This window comes from Heloderma suspectum, chromosome 1 (assembly GCF_057233095.1).
Source record: "Heloderma suspectum isolate Gila_16-S chromosome 1, 16-S_ref, whole genome shotgun sequence".
Taxonomy (NCBI): Eukaryota; Metazoa; Chordata; class Lepidosauria; order Squamata; family Helodermatidae; genus Heloderma; species Heloderma suspectum.
In genome coordinates, this window is record NC_139458.1 from 425,308,391 (window position 1) to 425,321,690 (window position 13,300).

General features: G+C 43.8%; 1 protein-coding gene across 6 annotated transcripts in view; it reads right to left on the reverse strand.

The window, feature by feature from the left end:
- CCDC88A (coiled-coil and HOOK domain protein 88A) overlaps nt 1-10,750 on the reverse strand; it is a 130,290-nt gene extending 119,540 nt beyond the window's left edge. For 5 of the 6 annotated variants that reach the window (XM_084829275.1, XM_084829274.1, XM_084829272.1 and 2 more), the window contains exons 1-2: nt 9,520-10,149; nt 9,310-9,410 (exon numbers count right to left, since the gene is read on the reverse strand). In XM_084829275.1, coding sequence (XP_084685401.1) covers nt 9,310-9,410; nt 9,520-9,582 — 164 coding nt within the window. In that variant the 5' untranslated portion in view covers nt 9,583-10,149. Of the gene's footprint in view, nt 1-9,309; nt 9,411-9,519; nt 10,150-10,640 lie in introns of those variants that run through there. The other variant, XM_084829271.1, reaches the window with a different exon arrangement.
- Between the last annotated feature and the right edge of the window lie 2,550 nt (nt 10,751-13,300).

Sequence of the window (13,300 nt, forward strand, 5' to 3'; positions counted from 1 at the left end):
CCCAACAGACTAGCTTACCTGCCAAAGACCTACTTGCATAAAAACACCTTTGCCTGTTAGCAGGAGGACAGCAGAGAGGGAGCCACCCAAGCCTCCCTCGGCAGTGAGTTCCATAATTGGGAGCAGCCACCCCCTCTCGCATTGCCACCAAACGTGCGCCTCTGAATCCTGCTGTATCAAGAGAAGGACCTCCCCTGCAGATCTTAAAACCAAGGCAGGCTTGTATGGAAGAAGGCAATCTTCCATGTAGTCCATTCCAAGCTGTACAGACCTTTACAGGTCATAACCAGCACTTTGATATGTGCCCCAAAACAGACCGGTAGCCAGTGAAGCTGTCATAACAAGGGAGTCACATGCTCCCTGTAACCAGCCCTAGTCAACAGACTGGCCTTAGCATTCTGGACTAGCTGAAGTTTCCAAACAGTTTTCAAGGCAGACCCGCATAGAGTGAGTTAGAGTAGTCCAAATGGGAGCATTAGTCTGTTGCAGCAAAAAGCAAAGAGTCTTGCGGCACCTAAAAGACTAACAAATTTATTCTGGCATAAGCTTCCGTGGACACTGTCCAGTTCTTCATGTATCTGATGAAGGGGACACTGTCCATAAGAGGTTATGTTGTTTATGCCTATTATACATTTAGTCTACCAGAAAGAGCACCTCCTCCCATATGTCGCTGCCTGACTGCTTAGATCATGTTCAGAGGCCCTTCTCTGGCTACCGCCCACAATGGTGCAGTGGGAGGCTACCAGGGAAAGAGTCTTCTCAGTAGTGGCTCACCATCTGTGGAATGCCAGGGAGAACTGCCTGGCACCTTAACTGTATACTTTTAGGTGCCAGTTTAAGACTTCCCTCTTCCAACATGCATTTTAGTCTTTAATCTCTTGCTCTGGTATTGCTGGCTCTTTAATATTTGTGTTTTAATAATTTAATATTGTTTTTGTTGTATTTGTTTTAGTTGTTGTTGTTTTTATAATTGCAAACTGCCCCAAAGACATCTGCAGTTTAGTTAGTATATAGATTTGATAAAGAAATAAATTAGGGTAAGAGGAGATAGTGGTCACTGTCATAGAAACAATAACTGGTCCTATGAAAGACAGAACTTCTTGTTCTTATATTTCTTATAAAATACTTCTTGTTCTTGAGTATCAACATGGTATCTATGGCCTACACCAAATATATTAACTCTGGCTATACTATCAAGGACTATCCATTAAATATCAACAGAATAAAAGTGGGAGGAAAAAATACGTAATTAAATGGGATTACATATTTAAAAAAATTAAAAACAGATGACAAAGGAGGACATAAAACCTTGGATGCCACAATAGTCTGATGATCATTTACTGGCAAAAGAAATAAGCATGGTTTTAGAATTACTGATAACAAAAAGGGTAAGGAAAAACAGGGGTAATAGTCTCTGAAATACAAGCCAGAAATTTAACTCCAGGAAACATTTTTACATTAATTGAAACAGCTGCCTCTTCAGAGCAATACAAACTGCAAGAACAGCTTCGCTATTGTTCCATTTCAGTTTGACTATTACATGTGTGCCTTTCTATAATATACAAACTTGCATTATTTAGTATGTTAAAGCAATAACAAATGTGTGTTCTATCAGCCATCCCAGGAAGAAATCACTGCCAAGTACCCACAATAAGTCCACTTACAAAATTTTCAGAGAACATGAATAGTCAGTTTTTTAAAATGCATTTTTGCATTACAGCCTTACATGCAGCTGAGTATACATTAAAATATAATCACATAAAATAATTTTCTGTGTACAGAGACCTTGACGATTTAAAATATTGCTGCCTAGATCCTAGTTGACAAAGAAAAATCAGAAACTTGGATTCAAGAGTTAAACCAGTACAAATTATTCATCTTTTACTCAGAAACCGGAAGTGCAAACATCACTACCAGTCAATTTTCAGTGTCAACTATATTCCTCCATTAATGTTAGGGTGAAAGAAAATGTCACACCAGCAGTGTCATTTGTTTAAACACAAAACTGCTCTGATTTTTAAGGAAAAGCAGATTGGGAGCATTATTTAAATAGCAAAATGGGCATGTGGGAAAGGCGTCCAGAATCTTCCCCCTACCTATAGCTTTTCCCATCAGCTGAGCTCTGATACTAGAGGTGATCTCTGCTGAGTAAAAAGTGCTTGCGGAGATGAGCTGTGAGGAGATAAGAGGTGGATATGGAAAGGTTTAAGCACTTCTAACCTGCACGCAACTTTTGCTGTTAATACTGGACTCCTCACCCCTCTCACTCCATGTTTGTGGCAACTCTTCCACCATAACTAGTTTGGGCTTTAGTCTGTTGATGATAGAAGTAATTTCCAAATGCCTCTGAATTTCTTCATATTTTGGCTAATTTCACTCAGAATCTAGAGCCAGCAAGGAAAAATATAGTACCTTTAAACACTAATGAACTTCTTAAACCACAGGACATATTAAACATTCATGAAGGCATTGCCTGACTTAAGAAGAGCCTTCAATAAAACTGACCTAGTTATGGGAGCTGGAATATCTAAAGTTGCCCTAACAGTGACCCACAAAAGAAAATGTAAACAGCTAGCACTACTGGAATGTTTGACTGAACAGAAGCTTTACAGAATGAACAACTAAAGGAAGGAAATTTTGAACAGATGCTCTGGAGTGTTTGTTAACATCTATTATATTCAAATCAATAAGAACTTGAGAAAGATCTCTGTTGTAAAAGATCCAATGTCTCTTCAGTCCCTCAGCACAACAAATAAGCTATTGCATCATTATTTCAGTTTGTCACAGTCTCCCTCAAGCATTGGCTAGTATGATTAAAAGCACAGCAGTTTCAGCAATATAGAAGAGTTAGGTAGGATATGTTCCATATGGCAGCTTTATTCAGAAGCAAGTTTAATTATTTCAAGGGACCTTTCTTCCCAGTAAAGGTGGCCCAGAAGTATAGCCTTTGGCTTCCCTAATTCCTAATAGAATTGCTAGGTCTCAACTCAGAGATCCCATCTTATCAATACTTTCACAGAAGCAAAAGAGAATGCAGCTGAGGCTTCCTCCTACTCTGCCCAGGCCCCAGTCTTGTTACCCATACTTTCCTCCTGCCTTTTGGAGCAGGAGGACTGTTACCTTGCCATACAAAAGGCAGGAGAGGGTGACGGAAAGCATAAGAAGCTGCTACACATCCTCTTTTACTGTTGTGAAACTGTTACAGAGACAGGCAAGAGCTCAGACTAAGTCGGAATCCAAATGTGGAAGGCTGTCTGAATTTTAGAGCAGCCTTCCCTAACCTGGTGTGCTACATCTCCCAGCATTCCTAACCATTGGCCATGCTAGCTGGGGCTGATGGGAGCTGAAGCCCCCCAAAATCTGGAGGGGCACAAGGCTGAGGAAGGCTGCTCTAGAGAAAAGGTATCAAAGTCAAATGGATCAGAGGCACAGTCACCCCACCCAGAAAATGCCCAGGAGCGACACCCATAGACTGGGTTTGGACGATTGCATAGGGAAAAGAAGCCCCCCGCCTCCTCATGTGCAATGCTATTTGCATAATTCCCCGCAATGCAGCGTGGGGTGGCATGTCACCCAAACCCGTTGCATGATGCAGTGGGGGTGGCTTCGTAGCCATCCTACAACCCATGCCTTGCATGATGTCTTCTTTTCCATACATGATCATCCAAACACCCCCATAGCTTTTTTAGTTTGGTTTTGGCTTTAATCCAAAATAATTTCTTTCATGTAGAAGGGGGGAGTAGTAGGACCAATTGGTACTTTCTAAAGATATTCCTCAAAATGTGCGGTCCTTCCACATCTTGCCTACCAAAATATCTTTACCAGTAACATTACTGCCCCCACATCTGCCAGCCTCCTCAAGGCTCAAGCACTCTTCAGCTGTTCCCATCTAATCCCTTTTCATACATGCCATACCTTTCTCTCCCAAACAGCTGCCCTCCATATCCTGCCAGACTAAACATCCCCTTCATCCAAACCTCCTCCTCCGCAGGCCAGACATTACCACTCTCTATTCACACCCTTCCCCCTTGGTTGCAAATTCTGGCAAATTGCAATTTCCACTTTCTCTAATAGAAGCACTACTAATTTAAATTGGATTGGGGAGAAATTCATGTGGAGGTAGGCAACAGCAGCCATTAGTAGGTCAGCCCTTTTTCCCTACTGAGGGCATTGCTTCCTAGCCCTGCATGATTCAATGATTTATGTGGAGTGTGGTACAGTGGCTTGGGCCACATTTGGGATACTAAACAACATAAGACCCTGAACCTTAGGTTTGACAGCTCTGCTCCACGGTGCAATTCAAGACCCTGTTTACTCAAGTCCCATAGTGTTCAATAGGCTTACTCTCTACTGTGTTCAGGACTGCAGTCTTGATGTTTTTTTTGGACTGTACCCTAATTGAGATTCAGCTCTGTAACCTTCAAGACTCAGTCTAACCACTTAGCCATCCATATATCTATCTTTAAGTATTCCTCCTCTGCCAATCAAGAAAGAAGTCTATTCTAAAAACAAAAATGCTAACTAAATCTAAAATGCTGTAAATAAGGAAATTAGGTACATTGATGATCCATGCCAAAGATGGTAGGAGAGGCTGTATCAGAAAGTCGTGCCATTTTAGGCTGGGATAAAATGGTTCAATACATCACAGCCCAAAAAAAGATGAAGCGTATTAGTTTTCTGCAGTATAGAAGAATGTTACCAACACTAGGCAGATATTGGTTACTATGATGGAACCTTTTTAACCAAAGCACTATGGTCTCTTTTATCATTATTAAGATGGTGTTTGCACTGAATAAGGAAAGGCAGCAAGATGCTGGAGTAATTCAGAGTAATCCTTTGCATTTCTACTTGAGAGCAAGTCCCATCCAGTTCAGTGGGCCTTATTCCCAGGTAAGCGTGTATAAGATTGCAGTTTGAGTGTTTGAGTTTAATGCTGAATTTCCTGTTAATAACATCTAGTTCTGACCAAAAAAACACTTCTCTGTACACTTACATATAACCAGTTCACTTAATGCTGTGCTTCCACACTGAGATTAGCCACAATGCTCTTCAATAAGGGTCCCATGGAGTCACAGCAAAAAGACTATGCCTCAACCTTTCAGTGCTGCTTGGTTCAGAAAAGTAAGCAAATACAAAAACACCTATTTACAGTTGTGTGGTAAGTCTAGTATTAAACTAAACTGTTTCTGGTAACAAAAGCTAAGGCCACCTCCAGTACCTATTAGGTTAACTGCAATATCATGCTGCATTTAACTAGGAACTGGAAATATATAAATCCGTATCTTCACCAGCAACACTACTGCCCCCATATCTGCCAGCCTCCTCAAGGCTCAAGCCATGGGAGATTCCTCTCCTAAAGTCAGTCAAAAAATAATTTTAAATAAAATAATGATAAGAGACTATTCTATAAGAATTCCAGTATTAGTGATTTGTTACTACTTATTATTTGATTCTTTAAAACTTGCTATTAAGCAAAGCCAACCCATTCATACATGGATGGCTGGATATAATAAAAGTGGGGTATAGCTGAAGTGTCTTGCAGCTGATGCTTTATTTGTAAAAGCAAATCAGTTGCGAGGCTGATTCTTGAAGATTTTCACAGCACCGTAATGACACAGTACCATACACAGTTTGCACTCTTAGGAGAAATATTCAAATCCTGATTTGCAAAACCTGACAAAGCTACTTGAAGGAAAGCAAGAAATGTATTCTACTGGCTTTTATGAGTTTGGAAGGTTTCTGAATTTCAGAGAAATTCACAAATAGAAGTAAAAATATAATTCATGGCGTGATAGTGGAGTAAGACTATGCGTATGATTGGCAGGTTCACTGACAAACCTATTGATATTGGAGCCCACAAGAGTAGCTATTAAGAACGCCCATTCCGATATTAACCAAACTGTTGTTTAATATCTTATGCTGAGGCCCTTCATGTATCTCTTTCATCAGGGGTACAAAGATCATCTACAATGAAGAGGGCTTTCTCGCCGCTGGTGCCCCAGTTACGGAATGCCCTCCCCAAAGATGTTCGCCTGGTGCCAATACCGCTATCATTTAGATGCCAAGCAAAAACATTTTTATCCGGGCACTTTAATAGGTTTTACCGATCTATGGCACAATCCTATGGAGATAGACGTCATCTCCGAACTCGGAGACTGACACCTATCCAATGTAGGGCAGCCGGAGCACAGGGGTGATCCTTGCCTCTGTGCTCTAGCCGCCCCACATTTTCAGCTGCATGTGCGATTTCACGCATCTAGCCGGGGGCTTTGGAATGGGGGGGCCTTAGGAAGCCTCATAAAGAGGCTTCTGCTGTCACCCCCCAGAACAGCCCCCTTTTCAGCCTCTCTCACTTTATTTCTGAATGTAGGGAAGTAGCCAGTGTGGAAAGAACCGTACCAGCTACGAGGGGGTGGGGGAGGGGAGTGCCAGGGCTTCAACCTCAATTCCTAGAAATCAAAAAATCCTATGGCCCTCTAGACAGTGTCTAGTTGTGACAGGATTGCTCCCTTCATTGCCCAACTTTTATCTGCTGGTTTTATGGCTTTTTTCTGTGCTGCACTCTGCCACGGTATGATGAAAGGTGGTATAACAATGTTTTAAATAAATAGAGTAGCCATAGATAGCAAGTGCTTGCAGAGCATCTCCCTCCCTGACACCCATTCAGAGCTTGTCCTCACTCTAAATGAACTTTATGACATCATAATGTAACCAGATTTGACTGGCTATGTAGCAATATGACCTCATATTCATTGCATGAACCCTAATTAGCTGGGATCACATAGTGAAAGAAGAAAGTCGCGCCAACGGAGCAGCAGAGAAGGAGAATATAGTAGCTGTGAACTGATATGAATAAGTGAGGATTAGGAGGCATTTTGCATCTCTGTAAACGTACCATTTTTATATGAAAATCTATGCAAGTGAACATTTGGTGCATTTCTACTCTAAATGTGACTTCTGAATCAAGGTAGATGTAAATGTCCTTTTTTATATGAAAAGTATCTAGCAAACTGGGCCATGGTTACCCAGAACAGCTCTGATTGAATGAAATCAAGAAGCTGCCATTATACAGACACAATGAGTTGTCTTCAGCGGTGTCATTCCACTGACAGAAGCTGTTCAACCAGTGGAACCAGGAAGAGGGCAATTCCCCCTCTACCTTGCACACCCTCAAGATCTGTTCCGGAGGGCCAATAAGCTCTCCAGAGCAGTGGCTGTGGGGAATGGGGGGAGAGGGACAAATTCCCATTGTGCTAGCAGACGTCCACTAGTACAACATCAGATTTAAGACAGTGGTACCAGAAAAGTGTATTTTTATCACTATCACTACTACACTACAGGTCTCCAAATGGATTATGTGGCATAAGTCATAAAATAATTTTTCTGCCACTGCAAGTCTCCATTACTACTTTAGTGCCTATACCACCTCTGCATCCAGAGAGGAGACCCGAGATAAGTTTTTTAGACATTACTCTATCATGAGCCTCAGTCAGCCTCCTATCCAGACCAGACTATCAATCAAGTAACACCAACATTAATGCACCAAGCATTCTGGATGTCAACTGAGTCCATAAGTATCAGGAATGAAATCATCATAGTGGCTCACCAGCCCTGCAGAGCTCATGACCAAGAGGAATCACAACTTTGATAAAGCAATAATTTGACTAAACAACAGCTGAAAAATGACCCCCATATCCAAATTGCTACAAGTTCTTACTACAGACATTCAGAGAAAGCAAATACTTTTCTTTGACAAGATCTCAAGCTTCTCGCTTCACAGGGTCATCTCTGGTTCATCATCTCTAACCATCCATAAAAAAATTTAAGTCAGTACTAACACAAAAAATTGAGCACATTGCAAAGCCCTTTGGGTTGACATCTATAGAGAATTTATCATGCTTCTGACTATACTGAAAGTAATCATACAGTTGTACAACGTCATTAATGGTGAAAGGTTTTGCCTGTAATCTTCAGCTTCCAAGCAGTAATATTCCTTGAAGTTTCTTCAAGTATCAGTGAACTCTAACCAAACACTAAACTTGTGTATACATGTTCATTCTAAATGCAGGCATGCTTATTTGTGAAGCCTTTGAATGCACTTAGGCCAGAAGGATTTAACAACATCTTGTTGCTGCTCATATATTTCACAGATGTTGATTCATGCATGATGACTCCCACATGTTGGATCACTGGCCTGTGAACAATGGGTCTTCGGCAAGCATACAGGACAAGAGCTTAAGCAGAATGAAATATAAATGTAAAGCTTCCCTATCAGGAATTGGGACCAAGAGTGTCTTGACTACAAATCCAAGCCATTCCAATAGTAGATTCTCTCTCCAAAAAGGGCGAACCTCCTTTGCCAATATTTATCCCACTATATTGCTTCCAAAAGTGTCTTCTTGCTTATTACAGTGAAACTACAGCGAATATTACTTTTCAACAACTTAGTGTTTTGAAATATCTTACCACTAAAAACAAATAAAATTAGCATGCGCTTCTTTCATAAAAGTCAACGTACACCTTTATAAAATTAACTAAAACTCTTACCCACCCATAAGTTAAGGTATTGGTTTTTCCACATGAACATAAACTGAGAACAGACTAGCCTTTGTAATGATCACTCTTCAATTCATGCCACTTGATCCAAAAAAGCTGTATTCCTTAATAGGTGTATCTCAAAGCCTTTATATTTTTGTTTTCAGCTGTTTCAATGGGTATTGCAGCACAAAACAACCATATTAAGGCTGTACTTAAGAGTCAATTTGAAAATAAGCTCAGTTGGGATCAACAGGATTAATTTCCAAATGAATGCATCTAGAATCAGGATGTATATACAATTGTGTTTTGTCTTAAGACACAGTTGATCAAGATCAGGAACATGAGGCCCAACATACATTGTATATGCTGGGAAGTAAACACGTATGTATATTGAGCTTTGTGGCAAATATTAAGTGTGTTGGGTATGTCATAAAATAGGGCAAGATTATTATTATGCTCAGGCTAGATACAGTGCTTAACCCTTTACTGAACAGAATCCCCTGTTATATCTCCCTGGTATTTCCTGTGTCTCTACTTCTGCTGGAATCATGCAGCTAAATATAAAATTCCTCAGAGAATCAACACCATATAGGATCAACAGTGCTTTAAAACGGAAAACACACTCATAACATGGGAAGAACTTAAGGCATTTGTGTTCCTAGGTAACCTGAAAATACGGTCACAAAATTAAATACATTCTTAAACCTATCACTAAGAGTGGTATACTGAAGATTTTTTTTAGGAAGAGAACAGAGGAACAGAACAACTTACATTTGGAGCATGACTTCATTCAAGAAAACTCCATCCACAAGCGCAACATATTCCTCCAAGTTGGTTGCATTTCCTCCAGCTAACAGTCCAAATGTCTTAACCTAGAATATAATCATCATCAGTATGACACTGATTCCACCTCAGTGTCTACACTCAGCAGGAAATTTTATATACATCTGCTATGGCACGGAGCAACGAATAAATGCTTACCCATGTAACAAGAGGGCTGGATATGAAGAACTCCAGAAGAGGCGTGAATATCTCGTTTTCCATGTTTTTTTTAAAGAGCAAAAAAATCAAGATTTCGTTGTAGCAACTCCGCGAAATGCTCCACGACTTCAGGAAGAATATATCCAGGCTAGCTCCCCAATAAAATTCAAAAAGTAGTCAGGGCTGTGGTGACAACAGCGGTTTCATTATCCACCTCGTCCAAAAAGGGAGCGATCGCGAGGACGTCGACGTTCATTTTTTAATTCCCCCACCCCACCCCGCTAACACTGCCTCTGACCGTGACTCTTCTTTCTTCTTCCTCTCCGCGCTGAAGAGGAAGGAGAAAGAAAGGAGGGATCCCCACCAGAATCCTACATCAGCCGCACAACCCACCGCCCCTCTTCCAGGCTGCTGCAACACCAGCAAGCGTGCACACACGCGCAAATCCCAGGGACGCTCGAGCGCCCGAGCTAATTTTGCCCCACGGCCACGCAGAGGCGTGCGTGTGACAGGGAGGGCAGAAATCGCATCCTCCCTCCCCACCGCCCCCAACAAGTCCCCCTTATATTCACGCTCAGAGGAAACCGCTCCCCTGTCCAAACCGGCCCGATTCCCCCTCCCTCCCCGCCTGCAAACGCCGGCCCCTTCACACACACCCCACCCAAGACCGGGGGGCTCACGCGCCGTCTCTGTCAGGAGCAGCACCTCTATTTTCCAGAGGGGCGCCCCCCCCCGTAGTATATATATGCACCTACAAAAAATGAGGCAGGACCCCACCCCAGCCCCCCAGCCCTCGCCTGGTCCTTAGAGCTCGCTCTTCATCCCCCCCCCCGCTTTATGGCCAATCAGAGCTCCAACGTCTCCCTTCCACTGCCTTTTCCTGGGTGACTCACCAACACCTCAGCCCCGCACTCACTTCCCCACCCCCAGTCAGCCAGCTGCCTCCTCAGCTTCCTCTACCCCGCTCATGCCCTTCTTGCGGGTCCCTTCCCGGCTCCCCCGCCCCACCCCGCACCTCAGCTGAGGCACCCCTCGCTCCAGCCACTCCCCAACCCTTTCCTGGCGCGACCCCCCCCCCAACACCGTTTACGGACTAATTCCTCTCTCGCGGGCGCACGCACACCGCCTTCTCCCCTAAAGTAACGGCTCCCGAGATTCAATCGGGCCGCATCACTCGCGCGCGCGCGCACGCGCCCGTCCGTCCTTCTTCTTTTCCCTTCCCTAAAAGAGAAGAAACTAGAGAGATCCCTCCGCAGCACGGCGGCAGACAGGCTTCCCTTCTTTTCATTTGCAGTCGCGCGGTTTTGGATTGATCCCTCCGCCGCTGGACTGGTAGTGGAATGGAGGGGAGGAGGGGCGGCGGCGGCGGCGGCGGCGGCGGCGGGGGGGGAGAAGAAAACCGCTGCATGGCGCGCGCGCGCACGAACCGGCAGCCGCTGCAGTAACGGGCGGCGGGAGCGCGCTACAGGAACAGGAGAGCGGGCAAGCTAGCTCTCTGTGAGGGGGGAAAGAGCTGAGGGGTGCAAAGGCGGGGGGTATACGGGCGGGACAGGATATAGGTGTTGCTTTCTCGGTATGATACACCATCACCTGGACAGGAATTGGGGGATGTCCTTAATTCTCGTCGGCATCGCACCCGAGGGAAGGATTTTAATGTATCCCCCACCTCATCCCACTCACGTGGAATGGGTGAGGCGTGTGAGTTCCCCCTGTGGTAAGAACTGGGTCCGCGGGTGGCGAGAAAAGACTACACTCTCTTAGAAATGTCCCTGGGCAAAACCGTGGGTGGGGAAGACTGATTCCATCAGCAACACTGATTCTAGCCTCCCATTATCATGGGAATTGCTCCTTGCTTGATAGTGTCAGTGGGAAGGATCCAGCAGTGCATTCCTGCTAGTGTTGACGTTGCACTAGCATAAACCAACATTTGCACAATGTAACTAGTGTAATGGGGAAAGGTGGCACTTTGCTGATGAAATTCGGCAGCAAATCAGTGCCTTTTCCCATTGCACTAGTTGCGTTGCACAAGAATTGGTTTATGCTAGTGCAACATCATTAGCACTTGTGCTGGGACACCATTGGATACTACCCGATGTTCCACAAGTTTTCTGGGAATGGACATGAATGTTTGTATAGAAAAAGAAATTACTGGGTGAACCATGTGTAATTCAATTCCCCTTCATGGATCACTGCCTTGTTGTGGCGAAGAGGCTTGCGTAACTCAGTGAAGCCATAAGCTATGCCGTGCAGGGCCACCCAAGACGGACAGGTCATGGCAGAGAGTTCTGACAAAATGTGGTCCACTGGAGAAGGAAATGGCAACCCACTCCAGTATTCTTGCCAAGAAAACCCCATGGAACGTATCACAAGGCTAAAAGATATGACGCCGGAAGATGAGCCCCTCAGGTCAGAAGGTGTCCAATATGCTACTGGGGAAGAGCAGAGGGTATTTCCAAGTAGCGCCAGAAAGAGTGAAGCGGCTGGGCCAAAGCCGAAAGGACACTCAGCTGTGGATGTGTCTGGCGGTGAAAAGAAAATCCGATGCTGTAAAGAACAATATTGTTTAGGAACCTGGAATGTCAGATCAATGAATCAAGGTAAGCTGGAGGTGGTCAAACATGAGATGGCAAGATTGAACATCGACATCTTGGGAATCAGCGAACTCAAATGGACAGGCATGGGCGAATTTAATTCAGGTGACCATCATATCTACTATTGTGGGCAAGAATCCCTTAGAAGAAATGGAGTAGCACTCATAGTCAACAAAAGGGTGGGAAAAGCAGTACTGGGGTACAATCTTAAAAATGATAGAATGATCTCAGTACGAATCCAAGGCAAACCATTCAACATCACAGTAATTCAAGTCTATGCCCCAACCACTGAGGCCGAAGAAGCTGAGGTTGATCGGTTCAATGAAGACCTACAACACCTTCTAGAACTAACACCAAAAAAAGATGGCCTCTTCATCATAGGGGATTGGAATGCTAAAGTAGGAAGTCAAGAAATCACCGGGATAACAGGCAGGCATGGCCTTGGTGTACAAAATGAAGCAGGACAAAGGCTAATAGAGTTTTGCCAAGAGAACACGCTGATCATAGCAAACACTCTTTTCCAACAGCACAAGAGGCGACTCTACACATGGACATCACCAGATGGTCAATATCGAAATCAGATTGATTCTGTCCTTTGCAGCCAAAGATGGAGAAGCTCCATACAGTCAGTAAAAACAAGACCTGGAGCTGACTGTGGCTCAGATCATGAGCTGCTTCTTGCAAAATTTCGGCTTAAATTGAAGAACGTCGGGAAAACCACTAAACCGTTCAGGTATGACCTAAATCATATCCCTGATGAATATACAGTGGAGGTGAGGAATAGATTTCAGGGATTAGACCTGATAGACAGAGTGCCTGAGGAACTATGGACGGAGGTCCGTAACATTGTTCAGGAGGCAGCAACGAAATCCGTCCCAAAGAAAAAGAAATGCCAGAAAGCCAAGTGGCTGTCTGAGGAGGCTTTACAAGTAGCTCACGAAAGAAGGGAAGCGAAAAGCAAGGGAGAAAGGGGAAGATATAGCCAACTGAATGCAGAGTTCCAGAGAATAGCAAGGAGAGACAAGAAGGCCTTCTTAAATGAACAATGCAAAGAAATCGAGGAAAACAACAGAATGGGAAAGACTAGAGATCTCTTCAAGAAAACCGGAGATCTCAAGGGAACGTTTTGTGCAAAGACGGGCATGATAAAGGACAAAGAAGGCAGGGACCTAACAGAAGCAGATGAGATT